At 41.4% G+C, this 15309-nt stretch overlaps 1 protein-coding gene across 1 annotated transcript; it reads right to left on the bottom strand.

Moving 5' to 3' along the window:
• LOC134532244 (uncharacterized) lies at positions 1-13513 on the bottom strand. Its single transcript, XM_063368664.1, has 5 exons — positions 13439-13513; positions 13217-13337; positions 13059-13179; positions 3816-3964; positions 1-1590 (listed from the first exon to the last, which is right to left on the bottom strand). Exons 1-5 carry the CDS (start codon positions 13511-13513, stop codon positions 1346-1348), a joined length of 711 nt encoding a protein of 236 aa, XP_063224734.1. The 3' UTR covers positions 1-1345.
• Positions 13514-15309: the final 1796 nt, after the last annotated feature.

Here is a 15309-nt window from a genome sequence, read left to right as displayed (position 1 = left end):
GCATCCCAATATATATATTAGATATTATTTTGGTAACAACTTACTATTATAATCTAATAACATAGCTGCAAGTAAACAAATTAGTAGGTAGCAATCGAGTATAGGTGCTATTGATATCATATATATAGGTAATTATAACTGGCGGAAGCTTTGATATCGCATCTATAGCTTCTGTATTTAGTATTTTGAATGGTGAACCAGAAGATTATAGTAATGGAAGTTAATTGTGTTTGAGTGTGATATGGTTAGTAATGAAACTTTTTTTTTGCCAAATATGAAAATGCCATCCAGTTTTTTAATTGAAATAACCTACACATCTTGATTAACGTAAAATGAGTATCTTCATGTAGTTACTGATTATAGCTTTAGCTGGCCAAACATTGTGTTAATCAAAACTTTAGCATGTTTGGCACTGCTTTAGTCTTTCAAGGCTTCAAGTCCGTACACATAAAGCTAGTCAATAAAATATTATTAAAATAATGTAAACTGGTTATTAAATGAGATTAAGCCACCATTCAGCTGGTGCACATTTTGATCTGCTAGGTAATTATAAATTTATTTGTTTAATGATTTTTCTGAATTCACATGCAGTGAAAAATTAATATACAAAAAGTGGTAACTGTTGTTTAACATTGGTACATTTTAAATTTCACCAAATGTTTTTCACACTTTGCTATCAATGGTGTTACAGTAGAACCCTGTTATAATGTTTTTCAAGGGGGCGTAAGGAAAATAACATTATAAGCAGGAATATGTTATTATCAGGAAATATCAACTTAGCACTTGTCTGTGTTTGAACGCTTGACCAATTGATTATTAAGATGTATAAACCAGTTTAAATTCAAAACCACTGATGGATACATTCAATGCTCAAATTTGCTTAACCAAGCCAACAATTTTTTAACTTCATCATGCTTCCAGCTTATATTTCATTTGTCTTTAAATAAAGACACACTGCCACATTTCTGTAAAACGATTCACGATTTGTGACGAACAGTGAAATAAATTAAAATCTCTATCAGCAATAGAAAACACTTCGTTTTTTATTCTCGTCATTGCAGAATAGTTGGCAAACTAAAATATTGTAGGACTACGTACGTACGTCTGACAACACGTTAGAATGGCAAGGAATGGAAAGATTTGTGATTTCTGGCCAAATAGGGCAATGGCTTCGCTTGCAGAGAGCCGCCAATCGCTAGCGCAGGCATACCTTATTGCAATGTAATTATGTGTAACCATGAAGAGTGAATTAAGTAAATTAAATCAATAGGCCTGACCGAATGTGCATGGCACGTCTCTCCGAGGTGGTAGGAACATGGTGTCGCGACGGAGGCGGATCGGGCGCTCACTGCCGGCGGCGACGCGGGGCCCTCCGCCGCCCCCACAGGTAAAAGGGCGACGTGGGCCGGTTGCTGCCCAGGCGGTTGCCCGCCAGCCTGTTGGCACGCCGCTCCTCCTGGTTGCGCAGCACGGCGCGGGCGTGCGGGATGTCGTCGAAGAACAGCTCGCCGCGCCCGTAGATGTACTTGACGAACGCCTTGGCATCCTCGCCCGTCAGCAGCAGTGGGTCGTAGTCCTCGGGCTCACCTCCTGCCAGGGACACATACGCTTGGACTGCAGTGCCTACAGACCACTGTTCCCACATTCTTACTGCCCAGATTGTGAACATTTAAATATTATCATGTACACCATCTTTAAATGTAATATTTAACATATTGTACTATATGTTGATTCTTTTAAGATCATATAATAGTGTCTATTATTACAATTGCAGTAATTCTGACAAAAAAAATATCTATAACCTTGGTAACGAGCAAATTCATGTGTTTTCAAGTTGCAGATACATTGATATAATACAAAATTCGGGCCTCTGACACACAAAATTTAATGTATAATTCTTTAAAATAATGCCAAATTAGATAAATATACATACATTGTGTTTTCAACTAGGTACATTTCTGGACCCAAATCACACGTAGTTTCCGCACCCGCTGCTAGAATTTGCTGCTAGAGCAGCTATGTCAACTATCGACTCATTCAATTTGCAGAGCAAATATTAAAATTAATAATGAAATGGTTTCGATAAAAGTGAAAAAGACTTGGAACAATACTAAATCCTGGCTCTGGGCCTGATTTTTGACAAGAAATTTGACCAAAATACTGCCTATCTTATTTGTGCATTGTTAAGTGACTGTGTTGCACGTATTAATGAGAAGTTTGTAAAAAATTATGATCATATTTATGTATAAAGTGTACTAATACAGCAGCTATGTTTTGATCACCTACGAAGAATGAAAAGAAGGTCTTTCACTCTGACATTGAGCAATCAAGATTCTGGATCATCTGATAATAGTGCCAGCCAGTATCTCTCAAGCAGAAACCATTAAACTGAACGAGAAGTTTGGTAACCTGACGGGAACTAATTCTGATGAGAATGTAAAAACTAAGTTCTTAAACTTAGCAGAAAAAATAGATGCATTAACCGACCAAGTAAAGAAGAGAATGTCACTCTGCAAACCATGATATCATCATTAAATTATATTTGTTACTGCGCCGATTGTACATCAATTACAACAAACAGGTATTCTCCTCATAATAAAAAATCCTACAGCCAGGTTATGAAGGAAGGACAAAATACCCCTTTGGAGTTTTCGCACAGATCAACGGATACACATGGCGCATGTGAACCCGGGCTGAAACAGCCACATGACGTTGCAACAAAACAGTCAGCAAGTGTCAGCAACCCATGTGGCAGCGTCAGCGCCAGCGAGGAAACTGCAGCACCACCATGTGATGACATGGATGGCTTTACAACCGTGCACAGGGAATGCATCTAGCTCAAGGAGACACCTCTGCCAACTGTAAGTATGCAAGTGACAGCAAAAAAAAAACAAAAACAAGTCCAGCTTTGAGTCTGCAACAAGGTGAACCTTAGAAGAGTGGCCAAGCCAGTTCTACCACGCATGAAGGCTATCTTGTCTCTAAATTCGCCCCTGATGTTCAAGAGAACGAAATAATATCCTACATTAACTCTGACTAAAGGTATCAAACCTCAAGGTTGTTAAATTAAAAACTAAATGCAACAATTATTCTTCCTTCTATGTGGCTGTTGTTGAGACAGAGTATGATCGGATTAAAAAATACTGTTTTCTGGCCCTCTGATTGCCTTATTAGTCCGTTCTGCGGGCGCCTACAAAGCAACCAATTATTCACTCCTGATGTCACCGTGTAGAGAAATAAAACTGACATTGATCAACCTCCTGAGGCAACCTGAGGTGCCTGCAATTAAACAATTGTAATAAACTGCTGCCAGTCGATGGTATTCGTATTTATTATAAAAATTTAAGAGGCCTTTGGACAAAAGCAACCTCTTTTTCTGAAAGCATAAATTTGGTAAATTGTCCTATTATATGCTTAACTGAAACATGGCTTAACCTTCATTGTTTAAACTCCCACTATTTTTCAGATAATCCTATATTTTGCAGATATAGAGATTATGTTAATATATCTTGCACTCGGGGTGGTGGTATCCTTGTAGCAATTAACTTTAAAATATTTCCACATTCAGTCCAGAAAAATGAATTTTATCACCATAAATTGAAAGCTATATGACGTAAACTGCTTGAAACTATTAATTATCTTAATGGAACAGTTAATTTTGCTGTACATTTTACAAAATTGTTAGATGCAGTCTTTTCTAACTTTCACCTAGAAGAGGTTGTAAAACAGTAACTGATCCAGTTCACGACACAATCGTACACAGCTGCACGAAGAGTTCAGCCTATATGAAGACCAAAGAGAAGTGAGGTGCGCACCTGAGCCCCTGTGCCTCGCCGGCGCCCAGGCGTCGTCCCAGGTGCGGGGTGGCAGGAATACGCCCTCGGGCCACATGGCCTCCGGGTCACCGCCCACCAGGTTGTCGCTGGCCGCCCCGCTGTCTGCAACATGCGACACCCCAACCTCACTGGCGGGAACACAGACTCGTAACTTCTAGCACGACTCTGGATAGAGGTTCAAATACAAAGTTTTAAGTTAGTTTTTATTTTTTTTTTTTAAATTATGGGGACCCCACTTTACTAGGGTCTACCTCAAAAACATAATTTAATAGTAAAATATGTACAAGGTACAAAATGCTATACATAGCCTTGGGGGACTGGGTGGCGACAGAAAAAATGGTGAATGCTGGATCTGAACTCGGCCAACGGCATGGTTCTTGCGAGTTTGGCTGCTTCTTGGGTGGTGCTAATGTTAATTTAACTACTTGACGTATTGCTTGGTAAAGAAATATATTTTTTTCTAACCTAACTAAAAACTAAGTGAGTTTGGGAGGGAGACTTAAGTGCATCTCAGCCTATACGCTCTAATCATGCAAGGTGTCAGCCATGCAGGAGAGGTTGGATGCATTGGTGACATGACTAACTCTCCTCACTGACTATTCTAGACTAAGGCTAGATAAGTTGGGCCCAGGTAAAACCTACATAAACACAGGGAAAATCCTGGGCTCTTTCATGCGGGGTACAAAAATCATGCATTATGCATGCAGGTTGGTTACAGGAAACCGAAGGATTGATCTGGAAGATTAGTTGGTCAGAGTAGAAAGGAGTCTATCATGCGAGGGGGTTGGACACTTGGACATTGCTGTCCGCATTTCCATTTGGTGGTGACTTTTGGCACCTAAACTAAAATAAAGGGAAAGTTATTTGTACGCCTACAAATCCTTACAAATATTAGAAATGTAAATGTGAGTTTGTTTGGCTTTCATAGGTAAACTACTCAACCTATCATCATGAAATTTTGTGCACTTATTTTCAAGGGTAGATACCTATAGTAAAGAACATAAGCCACTTTATATATATGTATATATATAAAATAATTTTTTTCCGAAGGGCAAAACATTTAGTAGAGGTGGGTCGAAAAGTATCAACCTGATACTTTGTCACTGATACGCGCCTGTATCAGGATCGGCAAACGAGTACACTTGAAAAGTATCAGAGACTTTAGTATCAGTTCAGAATTCACCTGGAACAACACCACGGCCAATGAGCGCAGTACCCGATCGCAGATGACTGTCACTTGGGCGGAGCTTGTGAAAGGGGAGGGAGCAGGAACGAAGAATAAGGGATAAAGAAGGGAAAGAATGTAGGGGAGGAAGCGCAGGGGAAGGCGTTGAAGCCTTGAAGGAGAGGCGCAAAGCGATATTGTTACAAGCAGGGCTGCCACTCATGGGTTTTTCCACCCAGATCTGGGTTTTTCCAATGGTGTTTGGGTTTCTGGGTTTTTAAATAATGAATTCCAACAATTCTAGGTTTTTTATAATTTTAATTATTTTTATACCTAAAACAATAATAAAGGTAGTAGCTACTGTATCTGTTGCAATATCTGTTTGATAAATGCAAACAAGTCTATGTGTTTCACACACAAAAATACATATAAACACAAAACTAGTTTTCAAGAAGCTAAGTCGAATATTAAATTAGACACATTCTTCAAAGAGGCTTGCAGAACACAAAACCAATGCAACAATTAACCTTCAAACCAATCTTATAGAATCAGACTCTGAATAAAGACTAACGTACATGATGCAGTTTTATAAAAACATTTACCGGTTTAAAGTATGCAGTGATGGTGTTTGTTTTGTCATGTATATATTTGTAGGTTTTTTTTATGATATGTGCTGGTCCAAGAATTACTTATACAGCCATTTTGCTGCAGTGTAATTTTCTTGTATTGGTTGTATTTAACCGTTTTCAGTCTTGTAAGGTAATTAATTGTTTTATATTAAAACCAGTTATGTTTATATTTTTGAATTAGTACGCAAACATTTTCAACGATAGCATTTTAGACGCATCTGGGTTTTTTACCCGTGTGTCTGGGTTTTTTTTTTTAGGTTATCTAGGTTTTTCATGAATATCAGAGTGGCAGCCCTGGTTACAAGTCGTTTTGTTTATTGTCCTACTTTAGTACACTCAGTGCGCAGTGCGTGCACCGTCTCGTTCAATAATAAAACTAATGAAATTTTAATATTAAAAAGTACATTAATACAAGATATAATATTTATATTTGTGCACCTAACAGCTATGAAAATGCAAATAAATTCTCAGTTGACACTAATAACAGATGTAATCAACATATGGACTTTTTTTTTTTCGATAACAATTAGTAACTAGTGTTTTTATACATTAAAAATTCACGATTTTATCAAAAATAAAAAAATAAAAAAACAGATAGGTACATTAGTAAGCATACTATATCAGTGTTTACGTTTCAAATGTTTCTTCAGATTAGTCGATGATTTATAACTCAGTTTTTGTTTACACAAATTACAATTAGCAAACTCATTATTTTCCGTGAAAAAATTCCACACAAATGAAGTCTTTTTCGTGCACTTATCTATTCCTTATTTCACTATAAAAATACTAACTACAAAGCATGACAGCCCGCAACATGGTGATACACGGCCAGGACGAACTGCAGTGAATGTTGAACTGATTGTTACTGGTTGTATCAGGCGGGCATGAGAGTATCAGAGGTAGAGAATTACCAGGCGTGATAAATAATGTATCAGATTCTCCTTCCGGTCGCACGGTCTGCGTACGCGGAGCTTTATTTCCTCCTGGGACCGTCTGATACAGAAGTATCAGAGACTTGTACCTAGGTACATTACTGTATCAGTATCAGGTTGGGACTGATACCGAAAATTGCTGTCCCAACCCACCTCTAACATTTAGTGCTATGCATGATCGTCCGAGTTTGAGTAATTTGAACGAAATTTAACGCCGTCTGGCATTTCAATAAGTAAATTAAATAATACACCAATCTAATATGATGGCGGTCATTTCACTTTTTAATTTAGATTAACATCTGTCACTCCTAACGACAGAACCTTAAGCCTAAATGGCCCAAACAATCAATACCTAATATTACTTTTAATTTAATTTATTTATTTAGTGTCAGGTAGTGATGGGTCGTTCGTTAACGATTCGTTCAAAAAGAACGAATCTTTGAGAGAACGAAATCTTGCGATTCGTTCGCGATGTAAAGAACCGGCTCTTTGAGAGCCGGTACCTTGAAAGATTCGGTAGAACGAAAATGTGGAGAGAACGAGAGATCCAACCGGCTCTTTGAGAGCCGGTACCTTGAAAGATTCGGAAGAACGAAAACGCGGAGAGAACGAGAGAACGAGATGAGAGAACCGGCCACGCGCCCGGTCTGATTCGTTCGTGAAATGATTCATGACGTCAGGAGTCTGAAGAATTAGTAATCACAGCGTGAGCATGTTCATAAGAGCAAACGATAACTGATCAAATAAAATAGGGTAACATGAAAAGTATCTATACCTGAAAATGTCAACTGTTAAGTAGTGGTTTAAAATTGCGTTTTCACATTCGATTACACAAATTTGGGGGGAAAAAAAACATGAATTAAAAATAACAGGGAAAGTAACTACAAATGTTCACACTTACCATTTAGGTGTTAATTAATGTACCTACTTCATTTTTCTCTCTTCATACTGAATCGCAGTAGTAGTATTCAATTTTTGTCTTTTTTTCTCTAAATGTGTTGGTCTACATGTAAACACTTTACTCTCTCTAGAGTGTAAATAGCCTGTATATTAATATTTGTAACTTAAAAAGTAATACAATATAAATAATCTTGTTTCATATACGCAACTGTGATTCACTGGCTACGAAAAGCAATGTTCAAGTACTAGCTATAATAGTGCGATTACAAATTAAAGTTAAGAAAGATCACTTTCGTACCTAACATTCTTAGATTTAATGCTCCCGTATTATATAGAATCACTGCATGAAGCATTTGCAGCGATCAACAGTCAATAATTTTATAACAGTCAGTATACAACTAGACGTTTGAAATTTAATTTACCCATGCAGAGTAGATAAAGATAACCACCCACGCGATCCAGCCTCCTCTCGTTATCGGGTCACGCGATAACGAGGGGAGGCTGGAAGCAAACACGTAGCCAATACTCTAAAGGATGAACGAGTTACGACACCTGATAAAAGAGCCAGATCCTATTCACAGAAAAGAACGAAATGACCGAGATGAACGAATCGTTCTGAACGAATCTTTCACGGAACTGATCCAAAAGTACCGGTTCGGTCAAAAGAACCGTTCTGCCCATCACTAGTGTCAGGTTTTTAAATGGGGCCTACGTTCTGAGGTGAGCATAGCTACATGTTGACCCAGTGTCGGTTAGAGAAATTATTCAGTTCATCATTACGAGGCCTCACTAAAATTTATGCGTGAAAAATACTTAAGGCTGCCTTGTAGTAAAGAAAACATGATTATATATAAATAAATAGAAGATGAAAATAATTTTTGGTATGCCACACCTCCATGTAGCTACCAAAATAAAATAAATTAAATTTTCTTTGGTTTCTTTGCCAGATAAAAGCTTATGAATTACTTCTCAAAGTCAATGTAGCTTTGTTAATAATATATTATCAAAGCTACTCTCTAGCGGGGAAATTCAAAACTACTTAAAAAAACTTGGTCTCGTTCGCGGCATCTAGAGTTTCTCGCCCGTGTCACCAACGACCATATATTCGAAACAATGGAAACTCAATGTTGTTTTTGTGTACCTGCATACAATCTGAGGGCGCGGTTACACGGGAGTCTGAACTACTTCAGGTGAACATGTTCAGCTGTTGAGTGCGGTTACACACAGTCTGAACATGTTTCGTTCTAGGCCATTTCCCATTTAACTTAAACAGGTTGGCAAAGTAGTTCAGATCGACATATCTTCTACATTGGCTGTTTAGAATATAAACAGTCCTTTGCAGAAATCCAAGATGGAAAGTATCCTGGCACAAGTAGAGTAATATTTTACCGAATGCAACAAAAAAAAAAAACAGGTAATTATATTACTTTTTTAAAATTGATCCTGACATTAATTATCTTAAAACTGGATAGGTACTCTCGCTCAAAAATAATGAAAAATAAGTTTAAAAATTTTTACTGTGTATGTTGTTTGAATTCCCGATTTGTAAAAAAAAAATTGAGTAATATGAAAACACATTAAATTTCTGCTGATAATACTGTATAAACAAGTGAGAAAATCCCGCGTTTTCTGGATACAAAATAGAGAAGATCAACAACAGTCATTCGTTAACAGTAGACAATCGGTTTTAGAGCTGAACACACTTTTCAGCAACTACCGTGTACCCGTACACTTTCGCGTTTGTAAACGTGTTTACTTAAACATGTTCACCTGAAGTAGTTCAGGGTCCCGTGTAACCGCGCCCTGAGACTACACTGCCATCATGAATTTACAAATGAATAACGTGATTGAAAGTGTGTGACGATAGAATGATTGAAAAAATCGATTATCAAAGGTTTTAATTTTAAGCTCGAACGGAGGCACTATGTCTCGCATATAGAGTATTAATAATAATAAACTCCCCAAGACTTGCTTATTGCCAGGATGCTCGATGACATTTCAGAACGCTGATTTTTTTTTTTTCGTTATAAAAACTTTCCTTCTTTACATCATAGTCTATATTATACCTGTTAATTTCATTTTATTGAGTTATTTTAGAAGCGATCAGGTAGTTACACTTTACAGTAAAAAATTATTAACAAACAATAATATTAAATAATACTTTATTATTTATTATTTAGTTCATACATTTAATCCCCTCATAAACATTTCAATTATTATTTTAATTAAAAACATTAATGCTCTAAGGGCCGGTTGCACCAATAACTTGACGCCAGCCGCCGGTGCTCTATCTGGGTCGCACAGACCATTACGTCCCAACAACACACGAATTGCGTGTGCAACGAACACGCCTGTGCGTGATGTGCACCGTGACGAACGGCAAGCCGACCGAAGCGCCCGGCCAGGTGTTGTAATGCGCTAGTGTGTGATAAATGTGTAATTTTCTATTCTTTCCATAAACCAAAATAATAACAATTTTAGAGATAATAAAAGAATTGTATACCATTGTAGAATAATTATTGTATATCTCAAATTAACAACTGACGACAGTCGTCGTGCTCTCCTAGACGTAGAGGCCGTACCTGTCTACCAACTTAGGTCTAAGGGAGGTATTTTCCCCATTAGTGCCACTTAAGTGCAGTGTAGTGTTTACGATCAGGGACACACCCGCGTGCGCCCTGGAACGTCCACAAACGACCACGTGTTTTGTTTAATAATTTCTACTGTTTTATAATTATCGTGTCATTGTGTTTCCTGTTGTAAATACTCACGAGCGGCTACATTGGGATAGTAATTTTCATAATTCTTAATAAATTGTGTTTACAACTTTTGTATAGTAATTTATAATGCTTTCATAATTCTTAAGGATTTGTGTTTAAATATTTATTTTTAATTGCAGTGCTTGTAACTTGTAGAACCACAACCTGGCCCGTCGTGAGTCGCGTCTCTCCCACGTCGGCCTATTTTCCCTTCCCCTCCTCCGTGGCCCGCGCGTAGTGGCGCGCGAGCAGGCGGGGAGGCAGTCACTTGCCAGTCTCCGAGCCGAGCAGACATGATCTCGCTCGCTCCGCTCGAGGCGCGCGCTAAGTACGGCAGTATTCTTGCAACCAGCACATTTCGTCACGGGACTGTCTCCGCAGTCATATCCGGTCGCGTAAAAGTTACTTTGTACGGCTGAATTCTCGCAACCAGCAAGTTTTGTCACGGGACTGTCTCCGCAGTCATATCAAGTTGCGTATAAGTTGCTTTAAGTGTATTTCCGGGAGTCCGGGTCGCGGCGAGTGAGAACGTTCGTCCTGCAATGTGTCGGCCAGGCTGCGATAGAGCTTCGGCAGAATAAACCAGCTCGTGAAAACGGACAGCAACTTCTTTTCCGTTCTATCTTAGCCAGAACCGCTAACCTCTACAAGATTCCCTCCCGGTCCTACGTTTCCTAGTCCCGGCCACGTTGGCCTGAACTCCACTATCTCTCCGACTGGAGTTACGCGGGCAAATAAGGGCGAGTTTCAGGACAATTTGCAACAGGGACTTAGGGACCACAGGGCGAGGGACGTCACAACTAAGTCCATAACTGGTCGTGGCTGTTTTCCCGTGCTCCACGCGTTTTGGCAGAGGTTCGCACCGCACTTTGGAGCAGTTGCCTTCCGGCGCTCATCAGGGACGGTCGCTCAGCGCCCGTCGCGCAGACTTCATCGCACCAAAACCAGCATTTAGGCAACATGGCGTAAGAGCATCCTAAGTAATGACTGCTGTATTCGTAATCCAGCTGCATCATGGCGATCTACAGTAACTTTCATGTTTTAGTGTTTATTATCAAACTAGGCTTTTCTAGGTTCATAGTTTATTTAACATTACTATATTTCATTTTTCTTATGTGTTCATAATCCAGCAGTATCACGGCAGTCATTAGTAACAGTCACGCCGCGCAGTATAATTATCATGTACATCTAAACGAATTTGCAATCCACCACGATCTTTGACTTATTAATATATGTAGTTGCATTCCTGTTTAAGAACTGTTGATCGTGTACTTTTGCCATTTCATATTCAAATTCAGACATAATATAAATTTAGTTGCAACTTTTCAGTGCTGCAGTGGTTCGCAGCGGCCTTAGTTTTGTCAGTGCCGGCCTCATGATAGAACTTCTACACGCGCTTGCCGCCTAACCTGTTCGCGCGCAACATCGGTATGTTAAACCGACCGTGTAGAGATGGTCTGACATCAGACTCGGCCAGGATTTGACCAGCAAGTGTATCAAACCGTAATAAAGTGCAGTGTATTTTCAGTCAGTTTCCTTTTATTTCAAGGCATCCTGGGGTGGCCTGAACAGCCCAGGTAGTTTAAACTAACGATGCACTCCTGCCTGCAGCCACGAGGTCGAGCCCCCCCCCCCCCACCCATCTAGATAATTTTCAATTCAATATTTATTTTAAACATAATCAGGCAGCAGGGGAGTGGCGTCAAATGTCGCCCAACTAGTGTGGCTTTTCAATAACGAACTTTCAAACTTCAAATTGCATCATAATTAATCGAACACGTGGTAGCTCTATGGCCAACAAGTGACGTTCAACTTATGTGACTTTTATAGTAATTCCGGACTATTCACTAAAGAACACTCGCTATTTCTCAAAATTTTATTTAATTTTCTTAACTCCGACACGACAGTTTCACGCCAAGGCGACAGCGGAAGTCGGCGCGCCACAAGGTCACGAGAGTCGATGCCGCGAGATAGCGACGGGAGACACGAGGATAAGTTTCGCCGCGGCGCGATAACGTCGGCTCCGCGAGATACAGCAGAGTTCGATTATGCGGTGTCTCATTGGGCTCGGTTACGGCTCGGCACCGTGGGAATGACTCATCTCAACCGCGCGGCACCTGCTCGGCCGACGGTGACGTCACGCACGTACGTGCACGCAGTCGTGCATGGATCACTGAGTTTCCGCGGGACAGGACGCCTGCGAGCACAGGACACTGACTCGGGGTTGAGGGGAGGCGGTCCTCCCTACCTGCTCGCGCCCTGTCATCGACGCCCCGATCCGTCATTCGGCTCGGTCTGCCACGACTGCGTTACAGAGGCCGCTAGTCGCTATAAACACGAACGACTTCCAGGAAGCATATGAGTCCTGAGCCAACGCGGACTTTCCAGAGCCAGGCGAGAGTTGCGAGCACTTCTCAAATTATGAATGTGGATTTAGTTTCTAATACCGGGTGTATGGCATGACATTGTGCGGTGCGCATTCATGCCCCGGCGGGACACCTGATGGGTGGTTCTGCGTGAAGTGCGGGAGTCTAAGGCACGAGGAGTGTTTACATCCGATCGCTCGAGAAGAGGCGTGGATGTTTGGATTTACGTGTGACTAGTGCCGAGCGAAGCTGTGTATAGACGCTGCCGCAATCGTCACGACACCGCCCCCGGAAGTTCACACATCCACAACTCCTTCGGACCAAACGACCACGAAAGCCGAGTGGTCACACTGTGCGGACGCCGACACATTGCTCACAATGTCTCAGCTTGAGACGACAATACTCCCGATGCTGCTGCAACCGACGTCGCCGCCCCAGACACTGCCCCCGAAGTCGCCGCCTCCAGCTGACCAGTGGGTTGCTGGTGCGATGCCGGGCTGCATCGACATCAAGACAACGCACTGCAAGGCTGCTGATGCAATGCCATTCCACGTCACGGCCGAGATGCCGCCCCAGATGCTGCTGCCACCGCCTGCCGAAAAGGCTTCTGGTGCGGCCTTACGTCTCACCTGGGTAACATCGCCAGCAGGCCGCTGGAGCAGTTCCGTACCAGCCCATAAGCATCACGCCGCCCCCGATGCTGCCACCACTGCCTGCCGAGAAGGCTACTGGTGCGGCGCTGCGTCTCGCCTGGGAGACATCGCCGTGCTTTCCAGACAGCCAGCAGGCCGCCGAACAAGTTCCTTACTATGCCATGAACATCACACCGCCACGACGCCGCCGCCGCCTACCTCGGCCGCCCCCATGGCGACATGTGCGGTCCACACGGACACCACGATGCCGCCGCCGACCTCGGCCGCCCCCATGACGACAGGTGCGCCCACAAAGGTGCCACGACTTAGATTCGCGAACAAGATTTCTGAAATAAGTGAGACATAATAGCTAGCTGTGAACCAGTCTCTTGGGTAGGCCAGTGTGAGTCTTCTTCAACTATGAGACATATCGAGCAGCCAATAAACCCATATCTAGACCAGTTATTAAGGTGATATCAAAATAACTTCACAGATGAAGAAATAGAAGAAGTTACCGATTTTCTGCAACCAGGATGTATATCCTTAGTGGATACTGACCTTGGGAGATTAAGTCTGGTCTACCATCGGATCAACACAGGTGATGTGGAGCCAATCCGACAAGCACCACGGTGGCTCCTTTAGCAAAACAGGAAGAAGCAGAGAAGTTGATTGCAGGTATGATGGAGGGCAGTGTAATAGAACCATCAGCGAGCCCATGGGGTTCTGCATATAATTTAGAAGCGAAGAAGAATGGTCAACTGAGGTTCTGTGTTAACTATCGAAAGGTGAATGACATCACCAAAAAAGACAGCTACCCCCTCCCATGTATCGATGACACACTTGATACACTCTTTGGCACCAGATGGTTCTCAGCACTGTACCTGAAGAGTATTGACAAGTGGAGCTGCACATCGAGGTCAAAGAGAAGACTGCTTTCTCAACATGCAGTGGGCTGTTAAAGTTCACTGTGTTACCATTCGGCTCACGTAATGCTCCTGGAACTTTTGAGAGATTGCTGGATCTTGGGCTGCATGGCTTGACTTGGAAAACATTCCTTGTTTATCTGTATGACATTAATGTGTTGGGAAATACAATAAAGAAACATTTGCGAAATCTCCAGGATGTGTTCGATAGCCTTCGCAATACACAACTTAAGTTAATTCTTAACGAGTGCTTCTTGTTCCATAATTAAGTAACATTTCTGGGATATACCTAATGTATCGCAGAATAGAGTGCGAACCGATCCTAAGAATATCAAGTGGCCTCAACCTAAGAATATGCATGATGTAAGGAGTTTCTGGGGGACTAGGTGCCTACTCTAGGCAGTTTGTACCTGGGTTCTTAAAATTAAAAAAAAAAACTGAATCAGCTGACCGAGGAAAAGAGACAATTCTAATGGATTTCAGTACATAGAACTGCATTTCAACACCTCAGGAAATCCCTGTGTACTAGTCCCGTACTTGCCTACCTCCATCAACATGGAGAGTATAACTTCGACACAGATGGAAGCAGATGGGTTAGGTGCTGTGCTTCCCCAGGCTCAAGAGGGAAATTAATGAGTAATAACATACTACAGCAAAGTTTTGTCTAAGCCTGAATGAAATTTTTACATCACAAGATGAGAACTGTTAGCTGTAGCGAAGTCTCTGCACATTTTCACAAATATTTATATGGGAGATAATTCCTTTTACGCAATGACCATACCACACTTAAGTGACTTTTAGAGTTCAAGAATCTAGAGGGACAACTTGTTTGGTGTATTGAACAGATACAGCATTATGATTGTCGGATAGAACGCAGGAGAGGCCGAATTCACAGCAATGCCGATGCATTCTCCCGAAGACCTTGTTAGGTAGACTGAAACTATTGTAAAAGGGCAGAGAAAATCGAGGGAATCGAAGATGTTCGGCGAACAACCATAACCTATGGTGAAGTTAAATGGGATAATGCAGGCTCGAAAGCAGAATAACAACAAGATCCTGACCTGGGACCCATTATAAGCTGGCTAGAGAATGGTATGGAACATCCATCATGGCATGAAATATCCAATGACCGAAAGGTTGAGAAATCTTCCTGGGCACAGTAGTATT

This window comes from Bacillus rossius, chromosome 5 (genome assembly GCF_032445375.1).
Source record: "Bacillus rossius redtenbacheri isolate Brsri chromosome 5, Brsri_v3, whole genome shotgun sequence".
Lineage (NCBI taxonomy): Eukaryota > Metazoa > Arthropoda > Insecta > Phasmatodea > Bacillidae > Bacillus > Bacillus rossius.
This window is presented reverse-complemented; position numbering and strand designations above follow the sequence as displayed.

Bases quoted from the DNA above. Each gene is read 5' to 3' on its own strand.
- LOC134532244 (XM_063368664.1), bottom strand. From the start codon at position 13,513: ATGGGGGCGGCCGAGGTCGGCGGCGGCATCGTGGTGTCCGTGTGGACC. The intron at 13,338-13,438 runs GTAGGCGGCGGC...GATGTCTCCCAG, and splicing joins TCGCCATGGGGGCGGCCGAG to GCGAGACGCAGCGCCGCACC. The intron at 1,591-3,815 runs GTGCGCACCTCA...TGTCCCTGGCAG, and splicing joins GGCGAGGCACAGGGGCTCAG to GAGGTGAGCCCGAGGACTAC.